Source organism: Apteryx mantelli, chromosome 41 (genome assembly GCF_036417845.1).
Source record: "Apteryx mantelli isolate bAptMan1 chromosome 41, bAptMan1.hap1, whole genome shotgun sequence".
In the NCBI taxonomy this organism is placed as follows: domain Eukaryota; kingdom Metazoa; phylum Chordata; class Aves; order Apterygiformes; family Apterygidae; genus Apteryx; species Apteryx mantelli.
In genome coordinates this window covers 190,757-217,483 of record NC_090018.1, presented here as the reverse complement: position 1 = coordinate 217,483, position 26,727 = coordinate 190,757, and the positions used below count along the sequence as shown (strand labels likewise).

Here is a 26,727-nt window from a genome sequence, read left to right as displayed (position 1 = left end):
GTGCAAAACGATTCGGAGACACAGGAATATGGGGGGGGGGGGAACATGGGAAACGGGCAGACACGGGGCACCGGCGCCCAGGGGCTGCGATACCTCCGTCGGGGGGGGCAGCGCCGGCCTCCCGAGGGCCGCCGGCCCCCTCGCCCTTGCTCTTGCTGGAGGAGCCCTTGGTGCCGAAGAGGCCGCTGGGCTGGTTCACGATGCGCGAGAGCGTCTCCAGGGGCTTCAGCGCCGCGTTCACTGTGTTAGCCATGTTGGGGCTGCGGGAGGGGGTGGGGCGGCGCTGGGTGGGACCCTGGCATCTGGGCCCCCCCAGCCCCCCCCGGCACCCTCCCGGCCCCCCCGGCGCACCTGGAGAGGTCGAGGCTGTGGGGCACCCGCGCCAGGTCGTTCACCAGCCCCTTCTTGAGGAAGAGGCGGATGATGTTGTTCATGCCGTTGTGCTGTGTCTTGGCAGCGCTGCTGTAGAAGCTCGAGGTGGAGGGGCACGACTCCATGATGGTGCTGATGATGCACATGACGGCCTGCAGCCTGTGGCAGCAGCAGCGTCAGGGCGCGAGGGGATGGGAACGGCCGCTGGCGCCACCCCGCCGCCACCGCCGCTCACCTGGCATGCTTCTCGGTGCTCTCGGCCATGGCCAGGGCCCGGCCCAGCGCTGCCTTCACCTCATTCACCAGGGCCACCTGGGCGTCGGTGCCGCTGCCTGCCGCCGCCAGGCTGGCCAGGAAGAGCCGGGCCAGTGCCGGCGTGTCCTTGTCCTCAGCGTTCTGTGTGTGCGGCAGCAGGTGGTCCAGGACAAAGGCCAGCACGCTACAGTCCTGGGGGGGGGGGAGCAGGGGGCAGCCGGGTCACGCTGGGGTGCGCCAGGATGCGCCGCCAGTGCCGCCACCGCACCAGGGCCGGCCTCACCTCCTTGATGAGCTCCGACTGCCCCACGGTGTAGCTGTAGTTGGCGATGAGAGCGGCGATGCCCACGTAGGAGCGCACCAGCTCGGCCAGCAGCCGCAGGATGGTGGAGGTGGGCATGAGGGGCTTGGAGCCCTTGGCCCGCTGCCGCTCCTCCGCCCGCTCGCCCTCCTTGTCCTTGCGGCCCTCGCGGCCCTCCTCGGGGCTGGCTGCTGCGGGCGGCAGCGTCAGCGGGGCGCCCGGGTGCGGGGATGTCGGGGGATGTCCCGGGGCGAGGAGGCAGGGCAGGGGGAATCAGGGATGCAGGGAGGACGTTGGGGTGCGGGGAGGCGGGTTTGGGGCACAGGGGGGACATGGCAGGGACATTCAGGGTGCAAGAAGACAGGCCAGGGTGACACTGGGGATGCAGGGGGGACGCTGGGGCACAGGGACACGTGGGGGAACATCAGGGGGACAGTGGGGACCTGGGGGGGATGCTGGGGTGCAGGGAGGCAGGTTTGGGGCACAAGGACATGGCGGGGGGACGCTGGAGATGTAGTGGGGGGGTGTTGGGGCACAGGGCCGTGGGGTCCCCGGGGTCAGTACCTTCCCCCTGGGGGGTCCCGGATGGGGGCGTCTCTGCAGCAGCTCCGTCGGCAGCAAAGACCTGGGCCTGCATGAAACAGCAGGTCGGAGCCGGGGCGCGGGCGTCCCTGTGGCCGCTCTCCCCCCGGCCCCCCACGCCCTCCACCGTTGCCCCACTGACATTGAGGGCGAAGCCAGCCGGGGGGTCGAAGTCGCCGGGCTGGCGCGTGAGGCTGCGGTACTGCTGGTACATGTCGTCGCCGATGTCCGACAGCAGCTGGCTCACTTCGCTGGGCGCTGCACCCTTGGCCTCTGCCTTGTCCCCTGGGGGTGTGCGGGGAGGGGGACACACATGTGTTGGGGGGGACACGTGTGAGGGACAGGGGATGGCCCAGCTGTTCCCTCTCCCATCGCAGATACCCTAGCTCCTGTCCCCATGCCCGAGGGACATCGCATTCCCCGGCCCCAGGGCCACTCCTTTCCCAGTGGCTCCCCAGTTCAATGCTGTCCCCATGATAGCAACATCTCTTGTCCTCATCTCCTATCCCTATTTCCTGGGGATGCTCCAGTTCCCCTGTCTCCATCCCCAGGGAATCTGCTGTTCCCTGTCCCCCAGGACCACCCCTTCCCCAGTGGTTCCCCAGTTCCCTGTCCCCATGATGGTGACGTCCCTGGCACGGGGCGCCCGTACCCTCCTCGGGGGCATGGTAGGCTGCCAGGGCGTTGAGCATGTCGTAGATGACGTCCTTGATGGGCTCAGGGATGACAGGCAGTGCCGCCGGCTTCACCGGTGTCGTCTTCACCAGCTGCACCGCGTTGGGGCCCTTGATCCGCAGGTTCTCGAACTCGTCGTCTGAGGCTGGGGACCGCCAGGCGTCAGGCGGCGCCCAGCCCCGGCACAGCTCAGTGTGGCCCCCCACGCAGTGCGGCGCACTCACCAGTGCCAGAGCCGCGCGGCGCAGGCAGGGCGATGCGGATGCAGCCCGTGGCCACCTCGGCGAAGACCTGGGGGCTGCGGCAGGCGGCGGGGCCCAGCACCCGCAGAATGTAGTTGATCTCCCGGGAACCCAGGCTCCCTGACACCACCCCGGACGTGGTGCTGCCCGCCCCACTCGTGGCTGCCGAGCGCACCACCTGCAGGGCCGCCGGCGTCAGGGGGTGCCAGGGGGGCTGCCAGGGCCCCACGACACCCCCACCCGGGCCCACATGGCCCTGCGCCTCCCCTCCCCCCCCGCTTCTGCCCCTCTCTGGTCCCTGTGCCCCCTGCTACCCCTGTGCCCCAGAGTCCCAAAAACTCCTGCCCCCCTATCCCAGTGCCCCCAGACCCTCCAGGTCCCTGTCCCCCCCCCTCCCAGTGCCCCCCCAGACCCCTGTCCCCCCCCCCTCCCAGTGCCCCCAACCCCCCCAGGTCCCTACCCCTCCCATCCCAGTGCCCCCAGACCCCCCAGTACCTGTCCCCCCCATCCCAGTGGCCCCTAGGTCCCTATCCTTCCCCCCCCAGTGCCCCCAGACCACCCAGACACCCATCCCCCACATCCCAGTGTCCCCAAAGCCCCCAAACCCAGTGCCCCCCAAACTCCTGTCCCTCATCGCCAGTATCTCCAACCCCCCCGCGCTGGCAGGGACCTTCTCCATGGTGTGGCGCAGGGTGCACGGGTCCTCGATGATGTGCCGGAAGAGCAGGGTGACGAGGGGGGTGAAGCCGGTGAAGCCGGAGCTCTGGGTAAGGCCCAGGATGGTGCGGGTGCTGCGCAGCTCAGCGAAGAGCAGCGCGTGCTTGTGGTGGCGGGTGAGGCGCAGGCAGAGGCGTAGGGTGGCGTGCAGCGTGTCGGGGTCCACCGGCACCCCCAGCATGCTCACGCAGGCTCGCAGCACTGCCGGCACTGCCTCCTCCGCCAGCCCCCGCACTGGCGCCTCTGCACCGGCCTCCTCCGCCGCCACTGCCACTGGGCCAGCCTCCGCCACCGCCTCCTCCTCACTGCCTGCCGCTGCCGCTGCCTCCTCCACCGCCGGCTCTGGGGACGCGGGGATGTGCGCGCAGGGCCGGGGGAAGCGCTGCTGCTCCCCCCCGGCGCCACGCGGCCCCCCCATACCTGCCGGCCCGCCACCGCCACCACCGCTCTCCTCCTTAGCTCGGCCCTCGGGCTCCCGGCCCTCATCTGGTGCCCGCTCAGCCTCGCCCGCGCCACCCTCCTTGGCGCCCTTGCCTGCCCGGGGGGCCCGCAGCAGCGTCAGCATCACGGGGCGCCGGTTCCCCGTCTCCTCGTTCACCTGGAGGGGGGGAGCAGCGGTGGTTGGGGGGGGGGAGTGATGGCAGGCGGTGGTTGTGAGGGGGGGGTGATGGCAGGGGCCGTACCCCCCCCCCCCCCAGCGCTCCCAGTACCTGCACCATGGTGGTGAACTGGACAGTGTAGCGGCGGCGGCCAGCAGTGAAACGCACGCTGGTCTCGCCTGCCCGCCAGGCCGCGTCGATGGTGCTGTTGTTGCTGGCGCTGTAGCTGCACCACCGGCCCGAGCGGTCATCAAACCACCGCCAGTTGTTCCCGTTAGCCTGTAGGTACTGGGGGGGGAAGGATGGGGGTCAGCCCCACGGAGTGACCCCGGCCCCCTCACCACATCCCCCCGCACCCACCTTGTTCATCTGTGCCCGGCGCTTGGAGGACACTGCTGTCTTCTCGTAGAAGTCGATGAGGAGCAGCACGGGGGTGATCCACCTGGGGGGATGGCGGGGCTCAGGGGGTGCCAAGGGGGCGCCAGGGGGCCCAGAGCGATGTGTCCCCCCCTTACTTGGGCGTCTGCACCTCCTTGTGCTCCTTGGCAGCCTGCAGACAGGGCTGCACCACTTCCAGCAGCTTGATGAGCACATCCAGCACGCAGCTCGACTCCACCACCCGGGCACACGGCAGCTTTAGCTCCTGCGCGGGGCGGAACCAGGGCGTCTGGGTGGTGAGGGCCTGCGCCACCCGGACGCCTGGGTCCCTGTGGTGCACCCACACCACAGGGGCAAGGGGAAAGAGGGGACTGGGGGCAAGAAGGGGGCGCCGGCACGGCTAGGATGCTCTGGGAGAGGAAGGGCATCACACCGGGCACCAGGTGATGAGGGCCATTGCCATGTCGCTGGGCCAGGACATTCCTGTGGACCACTCGGGAGAGAAAAAAAGTGGGTGCCCGGGACACCTGGGCTCCTGGGCTCACCTCGAAGAGCAGGGTGAGCAGCAGGATACGTGTGGCCAAGTTGGAGGCCTGGGGCAGCGTCGCCATTTGACTGATCCACTCAGAGACCGTCTTGGTGTCGCTGGTGGTGAGTGGCAGCGCTGCCTTGATGAGCACGTCGGCTGCCTCCCACACCTGGTGGGGGGGGGGGGGGGGAAGCACACGTCAGAGCCGCCCGGATGCCTGGGCCCCTGCCCCAGACTCCCTCAGGGCCTGCCCTCACCTGCTTGACCACCTGCTTCAGGATGGAGTCACGGTAGGCGGCCCCGTTACGCTTCACGGCGGTCATGATGAGGTCGCAAACGCGGTAGACTGTGTCGGGCAGCTCATCCAGCAGCTGGGAGCAGCCGGGCAGCATGGCATCCGTGAAGGCTAGCAGCTCGCCCGGCTCCAGTGGCTCCGCGCCCTCAAACTTCTCCAGGCACTTGGCCTCCTCCTCCTCCTGCCGCTCCCGTGCCCGCCGCTCCTCCTCCTCCTTGCGGCATGCTGCCTCCTGCATGGGGATGTGCCACGCCATCAGTGGGGTGCGTAGCAGTGGTGGAGGGGGACACGCTGCACTGCTGGGGGGGGACGCGGAGGCCCCCTCCCAGGCTCGGGGGGCTCTGGCGCAGTCCCGACGCCCTGTTCCTCCCACCCCCCCCCCCCCACCCCCAGGGCAGCCCCAATCCCCCCCGGCGCCACCTCGGGAGACTCGGCCCGCTGGTCCATGGGGATGTCTTGGCCCAGCGACATGGCGATGGCCCTCATCATCTGGTCCTCCTCCGACATGCTCAGGTCCTGCGGAGGGGAAGGGTGGGTGGGGCTGTAGGGGAGGGGCCAAACCTGCCCCCACCCCTGGCCCCACCCAGCCAGCCCCACCCCCTTACCCGGACCACGCCCCCCATGAGGGGTGGCGGGTGGGTGAGCAGGTACTCGGTGGCCTGCTCCATGGTGTTGGTGTTGAGCAAGGCCTCCATGGCGTGTTCCCGCGTGAAGCCCATATCCATCAGCTGCAGGGGAACAGGCGTCACCGCAGGAGCACCGCAACGGGCGCCCCGGGCCCCAGCCCCTCCGGCTCCTTCCCCAGCCCGAACGGAGCCGGTGCTGGAGCGGGAGCTGGGTGCGCAAAGCAGGCTGCCCTGCTGGGATCGCCGTGTCCCCACCTGCTGCAGCTGCTGCTGGTTGACCTGGGGCTCGCGGCGGGGGCCGGCGTCATCGGCGCCAGGCTCCTCCTCGCCCCTTGGCCCCTCGCGCTCCCGGCCCAGGCGCTCGCGGATGAGGGGCTCGCCCCGCAGGATGTGGCACAGGATGGCCAGCATGGACTCCGCCATGCGACCCCCGTACACCTTCAGCGGGCGCCGGTTCCACAGCTGCTTGATGCAGGTGAATGCTGCCTGCAGGGCGCAGGGTTAGGGGGGGGCCCCCTGCGTCCTCTCCACGTCTCCCTGAAGCCCCCACGTCCCCCTGATGTGCCCAGGGCCCCGTGTCCCCCCGTGTTCCCTCCATGTCTCCCCCAGTCCCCACGTCCCCCTGTGTCCCCTGCAGCCCCCCAACGTGCCCAGGGCCCCCTGCATCCCCTCATGTCCCCTCCGTATCTCCCCAATTCCCCAGATCCCCCTGATGCACCTGGGGCCCCTGCATCCCCCCATATCCCCCCGTACCTTCTGGGTGACGACGAGAAAGCGCAAGGCACTGAAGTGGGGCTGCCCGGGCCCCGGCGCCTTGGCAGGCAGCGCATGGGGCGACTCCAGCACGGTGCTGGGGTTCACCATCTTCTCCACCAGCATGAGCCAGGCGTCGAGGAACTCGCCAGTGCCGTCAGGCAGCTCGGGGTGCTCCAGCCCCTCTGCCACTGGCACCTTCCCCCCCATCGACAGCGCCCAGTTGAAGGTTCTGGGGGTGGGGGCAAGTGGGTCGGCGGGGGGGGGGCCCTGGCTTCCAGGCGCCCAGCCCCCTTCCTCCCTCCTGGCCCGGCCTTAGATTTGGGCAAGCTGCCGGGGGGCCCTGATGTCTGGGATAAGGCAAGTGTCCTAGGGGGACCCTGGGGTGCCGTAGGGGTGCATGGAGTTGTCCTGGGGGGACCTAGGTGCTGTGGGGGGACCAGCTTGCTGGGGGGGGGCACCTGGAGATATTAGGGGGGGACACAAGACACCTGGGAGGACCCTGGGGCGCCATGGGGGGACCCAGAGGTGTCCTGGGGGGGGGGACCAAGGGGTGTCCTGGGGGGATCCAGGGGGACCTGGGGGAGACCCAGGGGGCTCAAGGACGCCCCGGGGGGATCCAGGATGCCCTGAGGGGACCCAGGGGTGTCCAGGATGCCCTGGGGAGATCCGGGGGGCGGCGGGGGGGCTCACTCAAAGAGGGCGTTGTGGCCGCCGGAGCAGAGGAACTTCTGCAGCATGAGGTGATAGGGGAACTTGCGCTCGTCGAAGAGCATCGGCGAGGTGAAGCCCACCGAGCAGATGAAGAACGTCAGCCTGGGAAGGGCACGCATATGGGCCCCACCCCTGTTGTCAGGCCCCACCCACAGCCCTCAAGGCTCCACCCCCCAGCCACAGACCTGCCCCCCAGGAGCTCCTCAAACCCTGCCCCCAACCACCCCTGTCTCCACCCCCCAGCCCCAAGTCCCACCCCAGGCCCCTTGGATCTGCCCTAAGCCCCACCCCCTGGCTCCACTAAGCTCCTCCCCAGGCTCTTTAGCTCCACCCTTCATTGGACCCATTGGTTCCATCCTGAGCCCCACCCTGAGCCCCAGCCCCACATCAGCCCTTTGGTTCCTGCCCAAGCTCTACCCCAGAGACCTTGGCTCTGCCCCCAGCCCCACCCCATGCCCCCTGGACTCCACCCTCAAGCTCCCCCCACACCCCCTTGGCCCCGCCCCTGGCTCACCGGAAGCGGGGCGTGGGGGTGTAAGGGGGCGGCTGCCAGCTGAGCCCCTTGGTGAGCAGCTTGGTGAGGGCGGAGGCAGTGGCACGGGCAGCGGGGGTGGGCGCAGGGGCGGCACTGGCTGCATGGTGGCTGCGCCGCTGCCGCACCGGCGAGCCCACACACAGCTTCACCAGCAGCCCGAAGAGCTCGGCCAGCGCCCGGCCCAGGCGTGACGAGGCTGCGGGGGCACCGCGTCAGCCCCACGGCAGCCGGTCGGCCAGCTGGGGGGGCACCCCCCTGCCTGCCCGCCCACCCCGCGAGTCCCGGCGTCTGGGCTCACCTGACAGCAGCGGTTTGATCTGCTTGATGCGGGCGGCCATAGCGGGGGTGATCTTGGCCTTGCCCTTGGCGTCGGCGGCGCTGGGCTCGTCTGTCTCCATGGGCGCCAGCGCCTCGCTGTCCAGCCCCATACCCTCCAGCAGCCCCTGGGCAGGGGGCTCCGTGCCTGCCCCGGGCCCGGGCCCGGGCCCCGGCCCTGGCGCCTCCGCCTCACCTTCTGCGTAGCGCCATTAGCAGGGGGCCAGGTCCCCAGGCCCCCCTGCCACAGCGCTCCCAGGCGGTCGGGGCCCCAGATGTCCCGTCCCCCTACCCCCAGGCTGGGGCGGGGACGCCCCCCCTCCCTGTGCCGCCCCCCAGGGGGCCCAGGCATCCAGCCTACCAGCTCTCCTGCTGCCCTGCGGTGGGCTGGGCGCCGCCTTTTCCTCCTTGGGCACCAGCTTCTGCATGTCAGCCTGACCAAACTCGCAGCCCGGCGGCAGGCTAGGCCGAGGGGGTCAGTGGGGCGCCCTGCGGACAGGGTGCCCCGTCGCACCCCCCCACAACGGGGGCACCCTCCCCCCCGGCACCCCCCATACCTGTTAGGGGTGCACAGAGACAGCAGCACGGTGCTCTCCCACACCAGCGAGCAGTAGAGCTGGCTCAGCTTCCCCAGCACGCTAAGCCCCAGCTGCGAGCCCCACTGGTTCACTGAGATGGCCCGGATCTCGCTCTGGTGGGGAGAGGGGAACAAGGGGAGGTCAGGCCACGGCCCCCTGCCAGCCATGCTGCCCCCCGCAGCCCCCTCCGCACCCTACCTGCCCCACGCGGCACGTGTGCACAAACATCATGATGTAGGCATGGGCGGCGGTGAGGGCGTGCAGCAGCGGTGTGGCCTGGGCCGAGAGTGTGGCGTCGGCGACGCTGCCGGCGCTCGCCAGCTCCCGCAGCAGCACCGAGCCACCAGGCGCCTCGATGGGCCGGTGCAGCGGCTCCAGCGCTGACAGCACTGCGTCCAGCTGCAGCAGCCCCTCCTGCAGCACCTTGGGCTCATGCGACAGTGTCTGCAGGAGCACAGAGCTGCTCAGCCGCAGGGCCCCAGCATCCGGGGGGCCCCGGGGCCACCCCCTCACCTCGCCTCGCCACGCGCCCTGGCACCCTACCAGGATAGACTTGCAGACACCGGCCACGGCCTGGCAGGCAGCCGAGGTGGGGAAGTCCACAGGCAGATTGGGCAGCCCCAGGATGGTGACAAGGGGCCGCAGCCCCCGCTGCGCCACGAACTCCTGGCAGTGGTCGTCCGTCGTGTTGTTGCTGAGAATCGACTCCACGAACTTCATCTAGGGGCGGCAGCAGGCTCAGGCGGGGCCCCCCTGGGCCCCACAGCTTCCTCTCCGAAAGCCCCCGCAGCGCTGCCAAGGCCCCCACGTCCTGCTCACCACGTTGAGAATGTAGTCCATCAGGGGGATGGGGATCCGCTCCTCCGTGCCCACCACCCTGCAAGAGGCCGTGGCTGTGAGGCAGGTGGGAGGCTGCCGGCTGTTCCTGGCTCCAGTCAGAGGGGCCCAGATGCCAGGCCCCCCTGCTGCGGCACTCACTGCTGGCTGGGCTCGGCCTCGCTCTGCTGCGTGGCGCTGAAGCTCTGCATGGCCTGCACCTCCTCCTCCTCCTCATCCTCACTGGAGGCCTCCTCGGCGGCGTGGGGTGAGCGCGGCGGGGGGGCCGCGGCCGTGCCGTCCGCTTTCTGCATTGACGGCTTCTGGCAGATGTACTTGGGGTCCCGGCCCAGGCTGCAGATCTCCTCCAGGAGCTGCGGCGGGGGCAGAGCGGGGTGGCTGAGCAGGTACCCAGCCTCCCCAGTCCCCCAGCGTGGGGAGCGACCCGGCCCCCCTGGCAGCCCCCCGCCCACCTTGATGATGGCGGTGGTGGCATCTGTCTTCAGCGTGGGCTGGTGCCGCATCAGCTCGTCCACGGCGCTGCCCAGGTTAGAGGCCGTGTCTCCTGGCGGGGGGGGAGGGAGAGAAGGGCTCGGATGCCAGGGCCTTGAGGGAGCAGAAGGCCCCACGGGGCTTCCCAGGCAGCAGCCCTCACCGAGGGGGTCGGAGCTGCGGCGCCGGCGCATGGCGGGGAGGTAGTCAGGCGAGAGAAGCACTTTGAAGAGGCGCTCGAAGGGCTGGCACTGCACGAAGGACTGCAGCCCCCGGGCGTTGAGGCACAGGGCGCTGAAGACGTTGGGCAGCGAGCCCAGCACCTCCCGTGTGGCGGGCACCTGCGGCGGCGGTGGGGGGGGGGGGGGCGGCATGAGCGTCGGCCCCTGCTGCACCGTGCTGCCCTGCAGCCCCCCCCCAGCCACCGCACTCACGTCCTTGATGAGCAGCGCGTGCAGCATGACATCGGTGAGACCGTTGTCCTGTAGGGAGGAGAGCAGCGAGGGCTCCTGGAACACGAACACCGTCACCACCTCCGTTGCTGCAGCGGGATGAGAGACAGAGGGACGCTGAGCACGGGTGCTACTGTCAGGGGCGGCGCCCGTCCATCCCCCGGGGCCATGGCGAGGGGCTCCAGGGCCGGCCCCCTGCCCCACACCGGCCCCCCAGGGCCCTCCCTGCGCTGGGAGACTCACCCAGGAGGAAGAGCGAGGGCCCGTAGTACTCGGCATTGCTGATGATGTGCTTCAGCGAAGTGGGCAGAGAGCCGTCCATCACTGCAACGTGACAGGAGTCAGCGCCTGGAGGCCAGCGCCGCCTGCCCGCCTCGGTGCTTGGGGCCACTCACCGTGCCGGATGCCATCGGAGAAAGCTGGGTCCTGGATAGCTTTCTTGAGGAAGTTGAGCATGGATTTGAGCAAGGCGGCTCGCTGCGGGATGCACTGCACTCCTGCACAGGAGACAAGCACATGAGCGCTGCTTGTGGCGGGGTGCCAGGCGCGCTTTGGTGCCTGTCACCTACCGCTGCGCGGGGCCAGGACAGTGGTGGAGCTGGTGCTGGGTGCAGCAGCGCCCGGCACCCGTGGCTCTGCTGGCGCCGAGGCTTCCTGCCGGGGCTCGCCGGAGGTGGAGGGGCCGGGGCTGCCCTCCATGGCCACATCAGTCACTGCGGGGTGACAGTGGTGGGCTCAGAGCGAGGGTGGCAGGGCCCACGCATCTGGGCTGGGGCGGGGGCAAACTGTCTCTTTACCCTCCATGTCCGTCTCCATCTCCTCGCTCTCGGGCAGGGTGGTGGCGGTGGCTGCTGGGCGCTGCACCTTGGGCTTGATAACGAAGGGACACTCGCGGCGGCACAGGTCCACCTCGTGCTGCGGGGCAGAGCAGCTGTGAGCGCCGGCCACGCTGCAGGGAGGGTCCCAGCCGTGCTGGGGGGACCTGGGGGGGTACCTCAAGGCGGTAGATGAAAATGGAGAGACCGCTGTGCGACTGGAAGGCCGCCATGTCCAGATTGGTGATGAGATCCACCACGCGCACTGCCCGCGTCACAAAGGTGATCTGGTCCTGCTCGTCACCTAAAAACTTGATTACCTTTAAAGAAACGAGAGCGGTAGAAATAGGATCAGGGGAGAAGATCCAGTCCTCCCTGGGCCTCCCCCCTGGCTGCCCCGCTCACCTTGAGCAGCGCCTCCATCATGCCACAGGAGACCAGGGCCTCACCGCCGGCATCGTAGCTGGCCAGGTGATAGAGAAAGGAAAAGAGGGCGGTGGCGAACTGGTGGGGGTAGGGCTCCATGGAGGGGTCTGGGGAGAGCGAGGCAGGGCGTCAGGGGGGCCGGGTGCCCCCCCCGGCTCCCCCAAGTGCCCCGCACCCACCGATCATGGCCTGGATGCAGTTGCGGACCAGGACAGGCAGGAAGCCATGGTAGGAGGCGGTGCCGGTGCAGTCGATGATGCTGCTCAGCTTCGGGGTGCGCTCCAGGTGCACGATGGAGGTGAGGGTGCGCAGCGAGGCCGCCTTGATGTCCTGCGGGAGGCGGGGAGGTGACAGGGCGTGCAACGGTCGCCCCGGGGCACCCTGGCAGCACCGATGGGGGGGGGGGGGGCACGGGGGCGACTGGCCCCAGGCACCCACCATGAGCTGCTTGTCCGTGATCTGCAGCACGTCCACGAGCTCCTCGATGAGCCCGTTGTACAGGATGCTGTTGGCCGACTCCTGCAAGGCGTTGGAGTACACTGCGGAATGGAAACGAGGCAAGTCACCTCCCGCTGGGGGCCCAGGCATCCCAGAGTCACGGCAATCCCCTCCCGCCAGCGCTACCTAGTATGGAAATGGCGTGCAGCCGGGCCTGCACCGCCTGCAGCCGCTTCTTGTGGTTGGAGAAGCCGTGGGCCAGGCGGATGTGGGTGAAGAGCAGCATCTGTAGGGCACAGCGCGAGGTCAGCAGCTGCCCCCGATGCGCGGCCACGGAGGCCGCCTCCGCCCCCACACTCGCCTGCTTGTCTTTGGGGATGCTGTACATCTTGGTAAGCGACTCCATGATCTCAGAAGGGCTCTCCGAAATCTGCACGGAAGGGAAGGGAGCGTCAGCAGGGCTGAGAGGGCCCAGCAGCCCCCCCGCCCTCCCTGGCGGCAGCCGCGGTGTTCACCTTGTCTAGCTGCTCGATGTGGATGTAGTGCAGCGTGGTGCTGGTGGCCTGTGGGGGGAGGCGGGCGGTGAGGGGCAGCCATGCGGCGCCAGGGGGCCCGTGGTCCCACCGGAGGGGGGCGCACAGCGGCCCCGGGGACGCTCACCCGTTTGTCCACCTTGACCTCAGCGCCCGGCTCGGCGTAGAACTCGAAGTGCAACGTGGTGGCACTCGGCGGGTACTTCTGCGCCAGCGGCAGGGATGGAGATGAACAGCAAGGTGGGGGATGGCACCGGGGGGAGCGAGCGGCCCCCAAACATCCCCCTCCAGCAGGGATGCTGGGCTGGGGGAGACCGCGGCCCCCAGGGCACAGAGGGGATGCGGGAAGGGGTCGGGGACAGCAGAAAGGCGCCCGGTGGAGCCCGGGACGCCGCGTGGCAGCCCTCACCAGCATGTGGAGATCGCGGCAGCACTCGGCCAGCCCGAAGCCATTCTCTTTGCCGCCCCAGCTCTGTACAAGGAAGAGAGAAAGAGTAGCAAAAGGAAGAAAAAGCACTCAGGCGCCCTGCACCGCCCCCCCAGCCCCCGGTGGCCCCGGGCTGCCCCTCACCTCGGCCAGGTGCTGGAGGCGGGAGAGCAGCGGTGTGCGCTTGTCGGAGCCCAGGCGGGTGATGTAGTTGGAGCGCTTACTGAAGACGTAGAGCAGGTTGAGCACCGCCAGCACCACCTGCATGTCCGATGAGGCCAGCAGCGTTGTCAGGTGCTGGGGGAAAGTGAGGCGGTGAGAGAGGGCTGGCGCCGGGGCCCCTGCACCCCCCCCGCCTGTCCCCCCGCGGCCCCGCACCTCGATGGAGCTGTAGAGGTGCCGGGAGAAGCTGTACTCGATGAGCAGGGCGGTGAAGTTGAGCACGGCCAACAGCAGCGCCTTGAGCTGCTCCCGCTCTGGCCGGTCGCACACCAGCATCCACGACATGTTCTCCACGGTGCGGCCCGCCTCCGCCAGGATGCCGTCGAAGCGGTCCAGCAGGTCCACCCAGTGGTACAGCTCGCACTGGCGAGTGCGCGCCCGTCAGGGCCCCACGGCAGCCCCCTGCCAGCCACGCGCACAGAAAACCCCCCGACTCTCCGCGATTGCCACCCCGACGTCCCCCCCCTCAGGCATTTTGAGTTCCTGGCCCCCATCTCTTTCTCTCCAGTAATTTAGGGCGCTGCATCCCCCTCAGTCTTAATAATGTTTGGGAAAAACAAACTTGGTATCTGCCCCACGATGTGCCAAAGCGCAGGGCTCTGTATCAGCCCGGTGGCGCAAGGGATTCAGAGCCAAAAGGCTCCACGTTCTCTCTGTGAACGACGTATTCCATGTCACCCTCTCAAGCCCTAACAATCCGTAGAGACAAGCGCTTCAGGGGAGTTGGAGCCAAGGGACTCCACGTCCCCCATGTGAACGAGGAACTCCGTGACCCTCCCATGGGCCCTGGCGATCTGTAGGGACAAGGGGTTCGGGAGGATTTGGAGTGAGAGGTTCCGGGTCCACCCCCCCCCGTTGGGCCCCGGGGCAAGAAGATCATGGCGTTGCCCAGTGTGGGGGGATTTGGAGCCAAAGGGCTCCACGTCCCCCTCCTCAGGCCCTGGGAACGAGGTATGCAGGGACAAGGGGGCTACAGCATCACCTGGCGCAGGGGGATTAGGAGCCGAGAGGCTCCGCATCCCCCTCTCGGGCCCTGGCACTCCATGGGGACAAAGACCACGGGGGGATTTTGAGCCAAGGGGCTCCGCGTCCCCCCCTGTGGGACGAGGGGACCGCGGCACTGCCCAGCGTGGAGGGCTCCCACCTTCCCGATGTTCCATGTCTTGATCTGCTGCAGCTCCGCCAGCAACTGCTCGTCGCCGCAGGCCTTGAGCTTCTCAATGAGGGCCCGGCAGTCGGCGGGCTGGGGGCAAAGGCACCGCGTCAGCCCCCTGCCGCCGCTGCCCCCGGCCCCCCCTCAGCCCCCCACTCACCGCCTCCGTGGGGGTTTTCTTCAGTTTAGTCCGGTCCACTTTCATCTTGGGTCGCTTGTCTGCGCGCTGAGCCTGCGGGGTGACGCGGGGCTGCCAAGGGCCGCACCGTCCCCCTCCCCCCGCTGCGGGGGGGCCCAGGCGTCCAGGGGGGCCCGGCGGTGCCGCAGGAGCCTCCCGCCGCTGCTATTGTTGAGCCGGGGACTGCGAGTCCCGGCAGGCCGCGGGCGCCGCGGCGGCGGGAGATGACGTCGCGGCTCCGCCGGGGAACAATGAATGTGCAAAACGCCGGGCGGGAGGGAGGGACGGAGGGACGCGGCAGCGCGGCGCCGCCCCCGGAGAGAAGCCGCGGCCGCGCCGGCTGGGGAAGGGGGGCGCCGGCAACGGGCGCCGGGCGCCAAGAAGCTCCACGGCTGCCCTGGGCGCGGGGGCTGACTCAGCCGACGCCGCGCCGGCCGCTGACCCAGTTTGCCGGGGGGGGGGAAGGGGCGCAGCGGGCCGGAGCCGCCCGGCGCCGCCGCCTCTCCCGCGTGCCGCAACCACCTTACCGGGAATCACAGCCAGTCCATCCTCGGCCCGGCACCGTCAGAGTCGCTGGCCACGCGGGGCCCCGGCTGCCAAGAGCAGACGTTCTGCGAGTCGCAGACTAGCGGGGGGCCTGCAGGCAAACCAGCGGGGTGGTGTGAGCCCCCAGGGCCTCCCGGGATGGGGCCACAGGCTCCCAGAGATCCCGGGATGGGGCCGGAGCTTCAGGGCAGCCCCTGGGAGAGCAAGAAGGGGCAAACCCTGCCGCGGGAAGGGACAGCGACGGGACAGTCTCTGCGAGCACCGGTTGCTGTCACACGAGAAACAGAATGTTTCAGGGGCTGGGAAAACCCCTAGTAATGAAACGTGTGGTGAAAACTTAAAAACGCAAAAGGAAAAAAAAACAGGGTGCTTGGGCAGCATGCTGACGCAGAGCCACACAGAAGCACCCAGAGCAGGGAGCGTGGACGGGCACTCCTGGGGGACCGGAGCCGGGCTGCGACTGGGGCGCGCAAGTCCTTCCTCTCGGGGAGCCTCGGCCAGCCCCACGCGGGGGAAGGGGAAGTCCCGCACTGCTCGCAGCACCCGAGGAGGTTTCTCCTGCGCTGCTTGCGGCCGGCAGAACCTGGCCCCTCGGAATAGAAGGGGGGGGGGGGAAGGAAAGCAAAGGCCAGGGACAACCAGCTCCCCTGTGGCACAAGCCCCACAGTGGGGAAAGAGGGTGCAGAAGAAGGACACGGAGCACCGGGCCCCGGGAGGGGGCTGCCCCCAGGCCAAGGAGGGACGCAAGCCCAGAGCCGCCGGGAGAGGGGGCAGCAGAGCCCGGGGAAGGGAGTTAGGGGAGTGCAAGAAGGGACCCGGCCCAGGGGAGGCACGGAGGGGCACAGCGCTGGGGTGGGTCCGGGGTGACAGGATCCCCTAAACGAGGGGAGAGCCCTAAAGAGGGAGACATGGTACCTGAGCAGTCTTCCCTCGGCCATGGAAACAAATACAGAAAAAAGGAGCTGAACCCCCCAAAAGGATCCGCAAATGACTGAGATCGCAGGAAAAGCCCTCAAAGCAGGGGGACACCGCAGGGGGAAGGAACAGCCCCCTTCGATCACAGAGGGGGGGAATCGCGGGGCTTGTGAAGGAAGAGGACGGGGCTGGGGGGGGGCAGAATCACGGGAACCGGGCGGGGGGAAGGGGATACAGAGCCGGGGGGGCCCAAACAGCAGGGGCCCGAGGGGAGGGACGTTAATAGCAAGGAGCCGGTGGGGGAGATCGTGATACCGCGGGGAACCGGGGGACGGGCCCTGCATGACGGAGCCAGACCGCCCGCCGGGGCAGAGCGGGGGCCCGAGCCCTGCCCCGGCGCCCGCCCCCCCGCCGGGCCGAGTCCCCCGCCCCCGCGGCCCGGCCGGTACCTGCTTGGGGGCGGCTGGGGGGGCGCGGAGGAGGGGGGAGGGTCAGTGCCGGGCCCGGCCGCCTCCTGCCGCCGCCGCCGCCATCTTACACAGAGCCCCCGAGCCGCGGCCCCGCCGAAATCCCGCGAGAACTCGGCTCCCGCGAGAGAGGCGCCCGCGGGGCGGGGCGGCCGCCGAGGTCTCGCGAGAGCGCGGCGCGCGCTGGGCATGGGGGGGGAGGGAGGGGGCAGCGGCGCGCCAATGGGGGCCAATGGGAGCGCGAGCGGCGCCGCGGTGGGGGGGGCGGGATCTCGGAGAGGAGGAGGGAAATGCGCGAGAGCCGGGCTGACAGGACGAAATCTCGCGAGATTGGGGGGGGGGAAAACACGCTTCCCCGCCCCCACCCCGCAGCGGCGGCCACACCGGAGGGGGGATGGGGGAGGAGCGCGCCCCCGTTGGCGGCCGCGACGTCTCGCGATAGCGAGCGCCACCAGTTCTCGCGAGAGGACGTACCGCCGCGGCACAAAGGCACGGCAAACCTCGCGAGATTTGCCCCAACCTTCTTACGGCCTCGGCCCCCCCCCCCCCGAGCCGGTAACGGCTCCATTCCCCCCCTCCCCCACAGGGCAGCATCGCTGGGGCAAACGGTGGCGACAAGGCGCCCCAAGGGGCGGGGTGGCCCCCGCCGCCCCTTCCTCGCCCGCGGAAACACCACGTCCCGCGGCGGCGGGGGCGGCCCGGGACTCACCGGCGGGCGGGCGCCTCCCGCGAGACCTGCCGCGAGATCTCGCGAGGCCGCAACGGGACACAACGGCCGGGGCGGGGCCACGCCAGCTCTCGCGAGAGCCGCGCAGCCGCCGGAACTATCGCGAGACGCCGGGCGGCGCGCGCGAGGACTAGGGGGGAAAGGGAGGAGCACGGACCGGCGGTGCCTCCCCGGCCGGCAGCGGCGGCCGGGAGATCTCGCGAGAGCGCCGCGCGGCCCGCCCCCTCGCAGGCGCTTCTCGCGAGACTGCCACCTCCCACTGCTCGTGAGACGCAGGCCGGGAGCTGTGCAGGGCCCCGGCGGGTCGGGTCACGTGATGTACCGGTCCACGCAGGCGCGTGCAGTTTTCTCCGTTTTTTTTTAATTCTAACGATATAAAAGTGGGGGGCGTGGCCTCGCCCGGCTCCTACAAAACAGGGCGGAGCCCAGCCCGGAGTGGGGCAACAGCCAATGGGGAGCGGCCTCACCCCACCCTCCCAATCAACCTGAAGACAAGGGGTAGAGGGGAAGGATTAAAAAAAAAAAAACAGCGGCGACCAATCAGGGGAAGCTCCACCCTTTCCTCAGCCAATCCTGCAGGGAGAGGTGCAGTGGGGGAAGCCCCGCCCTTTGCTCCAGCAGCATCCAATCAAAAGCAGTCCTGCCTTGCCACCAGGCTACATCCAATGCAGAGAGAGGGCAGCATGGTAGGTGTGGCCATGCAGAGGCCCCACCCTCCTCTCAGCACTTCCCCTTGCAGTAGATCCGGAGGCAGGGGCTGATAGGTGGGTGTGGCCTCTCAGGGGGTGGGCATGGCCAGGCAGAGGCCTCCACCTCCCTCTCAGCTTCCCCTTGCAGTGGATGCCAAGGCAGCAGCCAAGGGTGGGTGGGCATGGCCTTGCGGCAGGTGGGCGTGGCCATGCAGAGGCACTGCCCCCTCCCACAGGCCCCACCCCCCTCTCAGAGCAGCAGCTTCCCATTGCGGTGGATCTTGAGGATGCGGCCCAGGCGCTGCTTGGCCGTGGCCAGGCCCTTGCGCGGGCGCCGGCCTGGTCCCGCCGCCGCCGTGGGGCCACGCAGCGCCTCAGGGCCGCCCCGGCCACCCACCCGTGCCCCCCACTCACCCGGCAGCGGTGGCGCCCCCCGGCGCGGCCCTGAGAGGAAGACACCAGGCGCCATGGGGGCGGGTGCCCGGCCCGGGGGCCCTGGCCGTGCCGTGTACTCATGGTCGGCCAAGCTTGGCGGGTAGAGGGGCAGCTCCGCACGCTCCTCCACCTCCCCCCCCGCTGCTGGCCTCCGGCTCTGCTGGCTCTGGCGACGCCGCCACCTCAGGCTCTGGCTCAGGCTCTGGCTCGGGCTCCGGCGAGGGTGGCGAGGGCGGGCGGCGCTTCACTGGACCCTTCCGCCGCTGCAGCTTGCGGTGCTCCTGGGGGCAGAGCGGTGCGGTACCATCCCCAGGCCACCCCAAAAACACCCCCAGAGCCCCTAAAACAGCCCCGAACCGCACCCGACCGTCCCCAGATGCCCTTAACGGCACCATGAATGTGCTCCTGGCACCTGTCAGCAGCCTCCACAGCCCCCTAAACACCCCCTGCTCCGCCACACCAACAGCCTGCTCCTCTAAACCCCCCTATCTGCCCCAAATATGCGGCAAGTGTTTTGGAAATCCCCCCAAACCCCTGCTCTGGCGGCGGCGGTACCTGCTGGGCCAGCTTGGCAGCGGCAGCTGCCAGCCCTGTCTCCACCGAGGCCACGCGGGTGCCCTCCCGCACGGGCCGGCTCTGCCGGGGCAGCGTGGGGGTCACACGGGCTGCGGGGGGGGGGACAGACGCAACAGTGAGCATGGCGGGACGGACCCTGGTGCCAGAGCTCAGCTCTGCCTGCGGCGAGGGCCCAGGTGTCCGGGGCCGCCCCCGCACCTTTGGGGCTCCAGGGTGCGTCATCCGTGACCTTCTTCTTCTTCGGCAGCGACTTCAGAGCCGGGTCGTCCTCGTCTGACTCCAGCGAGGGGTAAACTAAGGCAGGGAGCAGATGGGATGGGGTCAGGGTGGGTGGGTGGGGGGAGCTGACTGCCCCCCACCGGGCCAGGGACCCCAGCGTCCGGTACTCACTGTACTCAGCGTCCTTGAAGCAGGCGCCCAGGCTGTCGTGCTCATCGGGGCTGGCCTCGTCCTCACTGTCAGTGCTGCGGGGGGCCGGGGGCGGGCGGCGGGGGGCCCCCGAGGCACCGGGGCCACCCCGCTCAGCCGCCTGCCCCACTGCCCACCAGCCTGGGGCCCCCGCCGTTGCCGGGGGGGCCCCCGCCGGCAGGTTGGCCATGCGCAGCATGCCCTGGATGGCCTCTCGTGTGCTGGGGGAGGCCGGCGCCTCGCTGGGGGCACCGTGGTGGGGGTCACCCTCTGGCGAACCCCCCCCAAGTCACCTGCCCCCAAGCCCCCAAAGTGTCTCCTGTAGGAGACCCCCAAAACCCTTAGAAACCCCCCCAAAACCCTCCCAACCTCCCTCTGATTCATTCCCCCAAATACTTCCTGGGAACCCCCCCTAATCCATCCTCCCCCCAGGTGACCCCCATCAGTCACAGGCAACCCAACCCCCTCCAATGTGCCCCCCACAGCCCCTAGGGACTCCACTGCACCCTGTCTCGGCCCCCCCTCACCTGAGCTGGGGGTACTCAGACCCCCCCACTTGCCGGCTAGCCTTGAGCAGGTCGAGGATGCCAGCAGCGCTGCCGACCCCCCCCTCCCTCCTCCTCCGTCGTGTAGTCCTCCTGGGGGGGAATGCAGCCAGAGAGTGAGCCCCCAAAGCCCCTTGGGGGCACCCCCAGAGCCCTAAATCCCCCCCAGACCCCCGTACCTCAATGTCAAAGTCTACCTCTCCTGGCTCCCGCACACGGTTGGGGTCCGAGCATGGCTTGGCCCGGGGCAGCTTCCGGGGGAGTCCTGGGGGGGGGAGGAAAACAGGGGTCACGAGGGGGCTCAGGGGTCCTCAGTGACCCCCCGCCCCAAGCTCCGAGGGGACAGAGAAAGTTTGGGGGGGTCCTGGGAAGGTCCAGGCTCATTCAGCAGCAGAGGTCCCACAGGATTTGGGGGATCCCCAGGGGGCAAAGGGAAGTCCTGGGGGGGCCCCAGTTTCAGGGCAGCTTATGGGGGGGGGTTGTGGCAGCTGGGGGGCAGTTTGGGTGCCCAGGAGGAGGCGAGGAGGGCAGTGGGCTTGGGGGGGGGACTCACGGGGCAGGCGGCGGGGGCCGCGGCGCGGCGGCGTCTCGTCGATCTGCAGGTCCTCCTCGGAGTCGAGATCCAGGCCGTGGGCGCCGGGGGGGCTCGGCGGGGAGCAGGAGGGCGACGGGGGGGCCCGGGGCCGCCACCGCCCCCCCGAGGCGGCTCCGCCGGGGCCTGGTGGGTACGGGGGAGGGGGATCAGCCCTGTGGCCCGCCCCCCCAGGACCCCCGAGCCCCTTCCTGCACCCTGGATTCCCCATTTTATCCCCAAACGCTCCCCTGGCGGGGGCTCACCCAGCGCCGCGGCCGTTGGCCACAACGAGGGACAGCTCCCCCTCGGCTGCCTCTGAGTCGCCATCTGTCTCCTCCAGGCTGGAGCTGGGTGCCTCCGGCTGCGGTGATGGGATTGGGGGGGGGGGGGGTGGTCAGGGCTGCCTGGGCCCTGTAACGCCCCCCCCCGGGGCCGTACGGCCCCTGAAACGCCCTGTGGAGGAGTGGGGGGCGAGGGGCTCCCACGGTGTCGCTCCTCACCTCTTCCTCCTCTTCCTCCTCCTCCTCCTCCTCTTCCTCCTCCTCCGGTGGCCCCGGGCCACGCGCAGAGCCCTGGTGACCCTCCGGCTCTGGTGCCTCAGGCTGCAGGCGGCGGGGGCCGGCCCCGAGGGGTGCCTTGCAGGCACCCCCCTTCCTGCCAGGGGGCTCGGGGGGGCCCCGGGGCAGCCCGAAGTGGGGCCCTGACTTGCCCACGCTCTGCTGGAAGATGTCCTGCGGGGGGGGGGCCCCTCAGCAGGGGCTTCCCGACCCTCCTGGTCCTTCCCAGCCCCTCCCAGCGCCCCGTATGGTGCTTCCTGACCCCCCCAATCCGTCCCAGATCCTCCCAGCACCCCCAGTCCCTCCCAGTGCCCCGTATGGTGCTTCCTGACCCCCCCCAGTCCGTCCCAGTCCTTCCCAGTGCCCCCCACCTCCACCAGCCGGATCTCCTTTGCCAAGTCCTTGATGAGCTGCCCAGGCCGCACAGTCTCAGGTATCTCGTGCTCATGCTCAGCCAACACCTGGGGGGGGGGGGGGGGGGGGGGAAATGGGGCCGGGGGGGGCGGTCATGGCCTCAAAATGCGGACCCCCCCCAAACTCCCCCACATCCATCCCAGAGCCCCCGAAACCTCCCCACATCTGCCCCAGAACCCCCTAAACCCCCCCACATCTGCCCCAGAGCCCCCAACCCCTCTCCCACGTCCACCCCCCCAACCCCCCACGTTTGCCCCGGAGTCCCCGAACCCCCCCCCACGTCCGTACCCCAAACCCCCCACATCTGCCCCAGAACCCCCTAAACCCCCCCACATCTGCCCCAGAGCCCCCAACCCCTCTCCCACATCCACCCCCCCAACCCCCCACGTTTGCCCCGGAGCCCCCGAACCCCCCCCCACGTCCGTACCCCAAACCCCCCACATCTGCCCCAGAGCCCCCTGAACCTCCCCCCCCATCCACCCCAGGGCCCCCCACAATTCCCCGGGGCAGGGCCCTGGCGCCGGGCGCCCCCGGTGCAGCCCCCCCGGCCCCTCACCTCCTTGCGGGTCCAGGCGCGGAAGGCTGTGGTCAGTGCCTTGGCCCCGTGCACCAGGTAGGCCACGGGGTGCCGGCGGTTCTCACGCAGCCCTGGGGATGTGTGCGGATGTCCCGGGGCTGCCACGGGGCCAGGACCCCCCCCCGCTCCCCTGCCCCGGGCTGCGACCCCCCAGGATGGGGCCGAGACACCCAAGGACCCACTGGAGCTAGGTTGGGACCTCCATGGACCATGTTGACCCCCCCCCCCCCCCCCCAGATCCCAAAGGACCAGGCTGGAACTCCCAGGACCAGGCTGAGACCCACCTAGGACCCTCAAGCACCAGGCTGGGACCCCCCCAGACATCTAAATGCCAGGTTGGGACCGCCCAAAACAGGGCTGAGACACCCAAAGACCTTCTGGGGCCAGTTAGGTCCTCCCTGGAGTAGACTAAGATCCCCCTAGATCCTCAAAGACTAGGCCAGGACCCCCCCAGACCAGGTTGGGACCCCTAGGACACCTAAAGACCAAGCTAGGACCCTCCCCCCCCCCCGGACACCCCAGGGCCAGGCGGGGATCCCTCCGGACAGGGCTGAGCTGCCCAAGGACCCCCATAGACCAAGCTGGGAACCCCAAAGCCCCCAAGAGCCAGACTAGAGCCCTGCAAGACAGGACTGAGACACTTAAATACCCCCCAAGAGACCCCAAGGACCCCCCAGGAAGTGCAGGAGCCCCCCAAGATCAGCCTGGGACCAGGGCTGGACCCCAGAGACTCCCCAGGATGGGACTGAGGATTGCTAGCAGTAGGGCAGAACCCCAGGACTCTCCCCCGAGGACCCCAGGGCCCCCCAGGGCGGCAGGACCCACCTCGAAATGTGTCCAGCAGGTGCTTGCCCACGTACCAGCAAATGGTCTCGAAATTGGGGAACTTGAAGAGGTCGGCGGTGCTGAGGCGCTTCTCGATCTCGTAGGCCCTGAAGGGGCCAGGAGCACGTTGGGGGGTCTGCGATGGCCTGAGACACCCCGTGACACCCCACAATGCCCCACGACACCCCAGCACTCACTTGAGCTGCATGTCGATGTTGAGGCTATGCAAGAAGTTGCCCCCGAAGGCCAAGCAGTCAACGGGCGTCAGCACCGCGTGGATCCAGCCTGGCAGGGGGCAAAGCAAGGGGATGAAGAGGGTCTGGCCCCAATGAAGGTGGATAAAGGACCGGGAGGATCTGGAGGAGATCAAGAAGATCCTGGAGAACATCAAGGGACCGTACTGGTAGGAATAAAAAGGATCCGATCCCGATAAAGGTGGATAAAGGACCACGGGAGACCTGAAAGAGGTTGGGAAGATCCTGGAGAGTACTGTGGCACCGTGATAGCAGGGACGAAGAGGGTCATGGCCCTAAGAAAGGTAGATAAGGAACCTGGAGAAGACTGGGGAGATCCTAGGGAATGTCAGGGTGACCGTACTGGTGGGGATGAGGAAGGCCTGGCCCTGATAAATGCCGTTAATGGACCCAAAAGGACCTGGGGGAGGTCAGGGAGACCCCAGGGGACATCAGGGGGACCGTACCGGTGGGGATGAAGAGGGTCTGGCCCTGGCGCAGGAGGCAGCGGTAGCATCGGTCCACCTGGTCACCGAAGAACATCTCGCCCTGGTTGCTGGAGCTGCTCCAGGCCTCAAAGAGGGCCAGGTTGGCCGGGGTGGGCCGAGCCAGGTAGAAAACCTTCTCGCCCTGTGGGATGGGGAATGGGGGGCCGTGTGGGGCAGGGCGGGAGGCAGCCACCCCCCCCCAGACCCCGCAGAGGCCCACGGCCGCCCCGTAGCTCCCAGCACCAGGCGCACCCGCAGCACGTGGTACCACACGGAAGTGCCGCCGAAGTCAATGTGGAAGTCGGTGTAGCTGTCGCGGGCGCCCATGAGGCAATACTTCTGCACGCTGGGCCGCTCAAACACCGACTCACCCGGCCACAGGTTCTCCACCCATGAGAGCTTGCGCACGATGCGCGGCGTCTCCACCAGGTTGGACAGCCTGCAGGGCAGGGGAGTCGTCAGGGCCGGGGGGCCCCCATGGCAGGGGGACAGATGGAGGAACACGGAGACGCACCGGGTGTCGGAGAACTCGAGGCTGATGACGTTGAGGACACGGTCACGGCGGGCGCCGCAGAAGTAGGTGACGAAGTCGCCCAGGCGCATGCGGCAGTCGGCCTGGCGCGCCACATCAATGACGTCGATCTCCTTGTCGGGGCCTGGTGGGCAGCGGGGATGGAGGAGATGGTGACGCGTCCCACGCCGCGCCCCCTGCCTGCCCCACAGGCCCCATAGACACCCCTCTGCACCCCCAGCCTGCCCCACAGGTCCCGTAGACAGCCCTACGCACCCCAAGCCTGCCCCATGTGTAACATAGGCAGCGCTATACAGCCCTAGTTTGCCCCCCAAACCCCACAGATGCCCCTGCACATTCTCAGCCTGCCCCACAGATGCCGCTACGCATCCCCAGCCTGCCCCACTGGTCCCACAGAGGCTCCAGGGCACCCTGGGCGGGCTCCTCACCCACATAGTGCTCAATGTCACGGACGGTGAAGGTGGGGGGCGGCAGGGTCATGCCCAGCCCCTCCTTGCGCAGCACCAGGATGGGGACGCTGAAGCTGTTCTCCTCCAGGTACTCCACCGTCAGCTGGGCCCCGCTGGGCTTCAGCAACACCTCGTCGGCACTGGGGGCAGCCACAGGGCTGGGCTGGGCTGGGCTGGGCTGGGTCGTGCGGGCCCCCAGCGCTGCAGCCCTGCCGCCCCAGCAACGCCCCCGCGCCGCCCAGCCCCGCGACCTGCGGCTCCCTATAGCCCCTATAGCACTTGGGGGGGCCCAAACGGAGCTGCTTTTAACATTCTGGGGAACCTGCACCCTGTTTGGGGGCTTGTTGCCGCTGCGACGAGCGGCTGCAGGTCCACAGAGCTCCCAAAACACCAAATACATCGGGTACAAAACACAGCACAAGTCGTGAGCCACAGAGAGAGAGCCCGTCTGGCACTCAGCTCTGATGGCTCTCTGTATAGCTACCATAAGGCCCAGCTCCAGACTCTATGGTGCCTACACAGCCTGGTGTCCCCCCGGCCCCCTCTCACCTGGGGAAGGTCCGGCCCCGCAGCTCCCGCACGAACTGGGCGCTCCCGGTGCGGACGACGCGGCCGGGCTCCGCGTCCGGCTGCTTGGTGGGGCCGCGGCGCCGCTTCACTGCAGAGCAGGGGCCACGTCAGGGCTGGGGGGGGGACCGGAAACCAGCCTCCCTCCACCCCAGGATGAGGGAGGGAACCAGGAACCAGCCCCCCAGAACGATGGGATGGGGGGGGGGCACTCACTGACAGAGGGACCGTGCAGCTCCTGGCACTTGGGGCAGTGGTAGAGGTCGATCTCCGCCGCTGCGTCCTCCTCCACCCCCACGCAGCTATGGAGGGGGGGTGATGGGGGGGGAACGACAGGTCAGGCCCTGGCGGCCGCCCAGGTCCCCATGCTGCCCCTGTCCTCCCCAGTTCCCACACTGCTCACCTCCCCCCTCTTGCCCCCCCAGTCTCCATGCTGCCCCCCGCCCCCTCCTTGTCCCCCCCCAGTCCCCATGCTGCCTCCATCCCCCCTGTTGTCCCCCCTGGTCCTCCTGGTCCCCCCATCCCCTCCAGTCCCCCCTGATGCCCACACTGCCCCCACTGTGCCCCCCGGTCCCCCCGCTGCCCCCCTCCCCCCTGTTGTCCCTGTTATGCCCCCCGTCCCCATGCCGCTCCTGTCCCCTGTTGTCCCCCCCCGTCCCCACCTGCCGTGGAACCAGTCCTGGCAGACGTCGCACTCGATCATGAAGCGGGTCACGTCGTAGGGCAGCCGGCACAGGCAGTACACAGGCACCGAGGCCATGGCAGGCCGCTATAGGCGCCCTCTGCCCCCGCTATAGGCACCTTCCTCCACCCCCCTGCTCCGGGGCATCAGCCCCACAGTGCCCTATAGGGGCAGCCTCCCCCCAAAGCGGGGGGGGGGGGGGGGCAGCAAGGCTTCCCCTATAGAGGAGGGCTCCTCTTCCTACCGCCGACCTTGCGGCCCCTATAGATCTCTACTTTCCCCTTTCCTATAGGATTTCCATATGCAAAACTTGATCGGATGCTTTCGGCTCCTTTCCGTGGGGGCCCGGCCTCCCCGTCCCCTTTTTCCTATGGACCCCCTCCCCCTCTTTCTGCACAGAACTCAATCTTCTATAGGGGTTCTCACTTCCTATAATGTACCAAGCTGCTCTCTCAATCTCCCTGTAATGTCTCTCTGTAGGGTCTCCCCGGGGTCAACGGGGTCCTGCCCCCCTCCACACGGCTCTGCAGGGCCCACCCGACCTTATAGGGCTTCCCCCGGGTCTATAGCCCCCCCCCCCGGGTCTATAGGGCCTCCTCCCGGATCTATAGGCTCCCGCCCGGGCCTGTAGGGCCCCGGGACGACACCCGAGGGTCTATAGGAGCCTGAGACCCCCCTCAAGCTCTATAGGGCCCCGGGACGCCCCCCCTCCGGCTCTACAGGGCCCCGCCGAGGTCTGCGGCCCCCCCAGGCCCTGGCGCCAGTGCCGCCTCCACCGCTGCTTGGCTCCGGCCACCCAATAAAGTTTATTCAAACGCGGAACGGGAAGCAGGGGGCGGAGCCTCGCCGCCATCTTGGGGTCACCGGAAGGAGGGGAGAGGGGGCGAGGGTCATGCGTCTCGGTCGCGCCGCCATCACGGGGAGGTCGCGCAGGCGCGGTGGCCATGCTGTGAGCGGCGCGGCGCCGGCCGCCATCTTGGGAGTGGCGGCGAAGGGGAGGTGGGAAACACCGTACTGCCCCCTCCTGTGTCCCGCGGCGGCTCCCGTCCAGACGCCGGCCATCTTGGGAGTGGCGCAGACGGCGCGGCGCGGCCATATTGGGA

The 26,727-nt window shown here is 69.2% G+C and overlaps 2 protein-coding genes across 2 annotated transcripts in view; both read right to left on the bottom strand.

Annotated features, from left to right (window-relative positions):
- The window catches only part of HUWE1 (HECT, UBA and WWE domain containing E3 ubiquitin protein ligase 1), a 29,022-nt gene extending 12,646 nt beyond the window's left edge, over positions 1-16,376 (bottom strand). Inside the window, exons 1-49 of the mRNA XM_067315072.1 lie at positions 16,329-16,376; positions 14,946-15,055; positions 14,401-14,472; positions 14,232-14,330; positions 13,244-13,450; positions 13,010-13,162; positions 12,848-12,910; positions 12,566-12,643; positions 12,421-12,468; positions 12,267-12,335; positions 12,092-12,191; positions 11,906-12,006; positions 11,647-11,797; positions 11,447-11,574; positions 11,221-11,361; positions 11,024-11,141; positions 10,796-10,939; positions 10,622-10,723; positions 10,470-10,550; positions 10,209-10,315; positions 9,938-10,115; positions 9,756-9,847; positions 9,445-9,656; positions 9,286-9,343; positions 9,010-9,186; positions 8,665-8,910; positions 8,446-8,579; positions 8,250-8,350; positions 7,872-8,087; positions 7,553-7,769; positions 7,018-7,140; positions 6,325-6,556; positions 5,827-6,057; positions 5,551-5,673; positions 5,366-5,461; positions 4,908-5,177; positions 4,667-4,819; positions 4,259-4,386; positions 4,104-4,185; positions 3,855-4,031; positions 3,098-3,742; positions 2,410-2,605; positions 2,163-2,330; positions 1,653-1,795; positions 1,493-1,559; positions 911-1,119; positions 608-819; positions 352-531; positions 94-260 (exon numbers count right to left, since the gene is read on the bottom strand). Of these exons, the coding sequence (XP_067171173.1) occupies positions 94-260; positions 352-531; positions 608-819; positions 911-1,119; positions 1,493-1,559; positions 1,653-1,795; positions 2,163-2,330; positions 2,410-2,605; positions 3,098-3,742; positions 3,855-4,031; positions 4,104-4,185; positions 4,259-4,386; positions 4,667-4,819; positions 4,908-5,177; positions 5,366-5,461; positions 5,551-5,673; positions 5,827-6,057; positions 6,325-6,556; positions 7,018-7,140; positions 7,553-7,769; positions 7,872-8,087; positions 8,250-8,350; positions 8,446-8,579; positions 8,665-8,910; positions 9,010-9,186; positions 9,286-9,343; positions 9,445-9,656; positions 9,756-9,847; positions 9,938-10,115; positions 10,209-10,315; positions 10,470-10,550; positions 10,622-10,723; positions 10,796-10,939; positions 11,024-11,141; positions 11,221-11,361; positions 11,447-11,574; positions 11,647-11,797; positions 11,906-12,006; positions 12,092-12,191; positions 12,267-12,335; positions 12,421-12,468; positions 12,566-12,643; positions 12,848-12,910; positions 13,010-13,162; positions 13,244-13,450; positions 14,232-14,330; positions 14,401-14,445 (7,168 nt within the window). The 5' untranslated portion in view covers positions 14,446-14,472; positions 14,946-15,055; positions 16,329-16,376. The remainder of the gene's footprint in view (positions 1-93; positions 261-351; positions 532-607; positions 820-910; positions 1,120-1,492; positions 1,560-1,652; positions 1,796-2,162; positions 2,331-2,409; positions 2,606-3,097; positions 3,743-3,854; positions 4,032-4,103; positions 4,186-4,258; positions 4,387-4,666; positions 4,820-4,907; positions 5,178-5,365; positions 5,462-5,550; positions 5,674-5,826; positions 6,058-6,324; positions 6,557-7,017; positions 7,141-7,552; positions 7,770-7,871; positions 8,088-8,249; positions 8,351-8,445; positions 8,580-8,664; positions 8,911-9,009; positions 9,187-9,285; positions 9,344-9,444; positions 9,657-9,755; positions 9,848-9,937; positions 10,116-10,208; positions 10,316-10,469; positions 10,551-10,621; positions 10,724-10,795; positions 10,940-11,023; positions 11,142-11,220; positions 11,362-11,446; positions 11,575-11,646; positions 11,798-11,905; positions 12,007-12,091; positions 12,192-12,266; positions 12,336-12,420; positions 12,469-12,565; positions 12,644-12,847; positions 12,911-13,009; positions 13,163-13,243; positions 13,451-14,231; positions 14,331-14,400; positions 14,473-14,945; positions 15,056-16,328) is intronic.
- A 1,038-nt stretch (positions 16,377-17,414) lies between these two features.
- On the bottom strand, positions 17,415-26,173 carry PHF8 (PHD finger protein 8). Its single transcript, XM_067315059.1, is given in 23 exon segments — positions 17,415-18,332; positions 18,334-18,478; positions 18,753-18,862; positions 18,972-19,067; positions 19,164-19,423; positions 19,709-19,795; positions 19,797-19,819; positions 19,906-19,991; positions 20,280-20,444; positions 20,564-20,661; positions 20,801-20,901; positions 20,903-21,031; positions 21,229-21,318; positions 21,828-21,919; positions 22,674-22,780; positions 22,871-22,958; positions 23,374-23,536; positions 23,647-23,833; positions 23,909-24,050; positions 24,355-24,515; positions 24,925-25,033; positions 25,159-25,244; positions 25,605-26,173. Coding segments are annotated over 23 exon segments (2,943 nt in total). The 5' UTR covers positions 25,703-26,173; the 3' UTR covers positions 17,415-18,012.
- Positions 26,174-26,727: the final 554 nt, after the last annotated feature.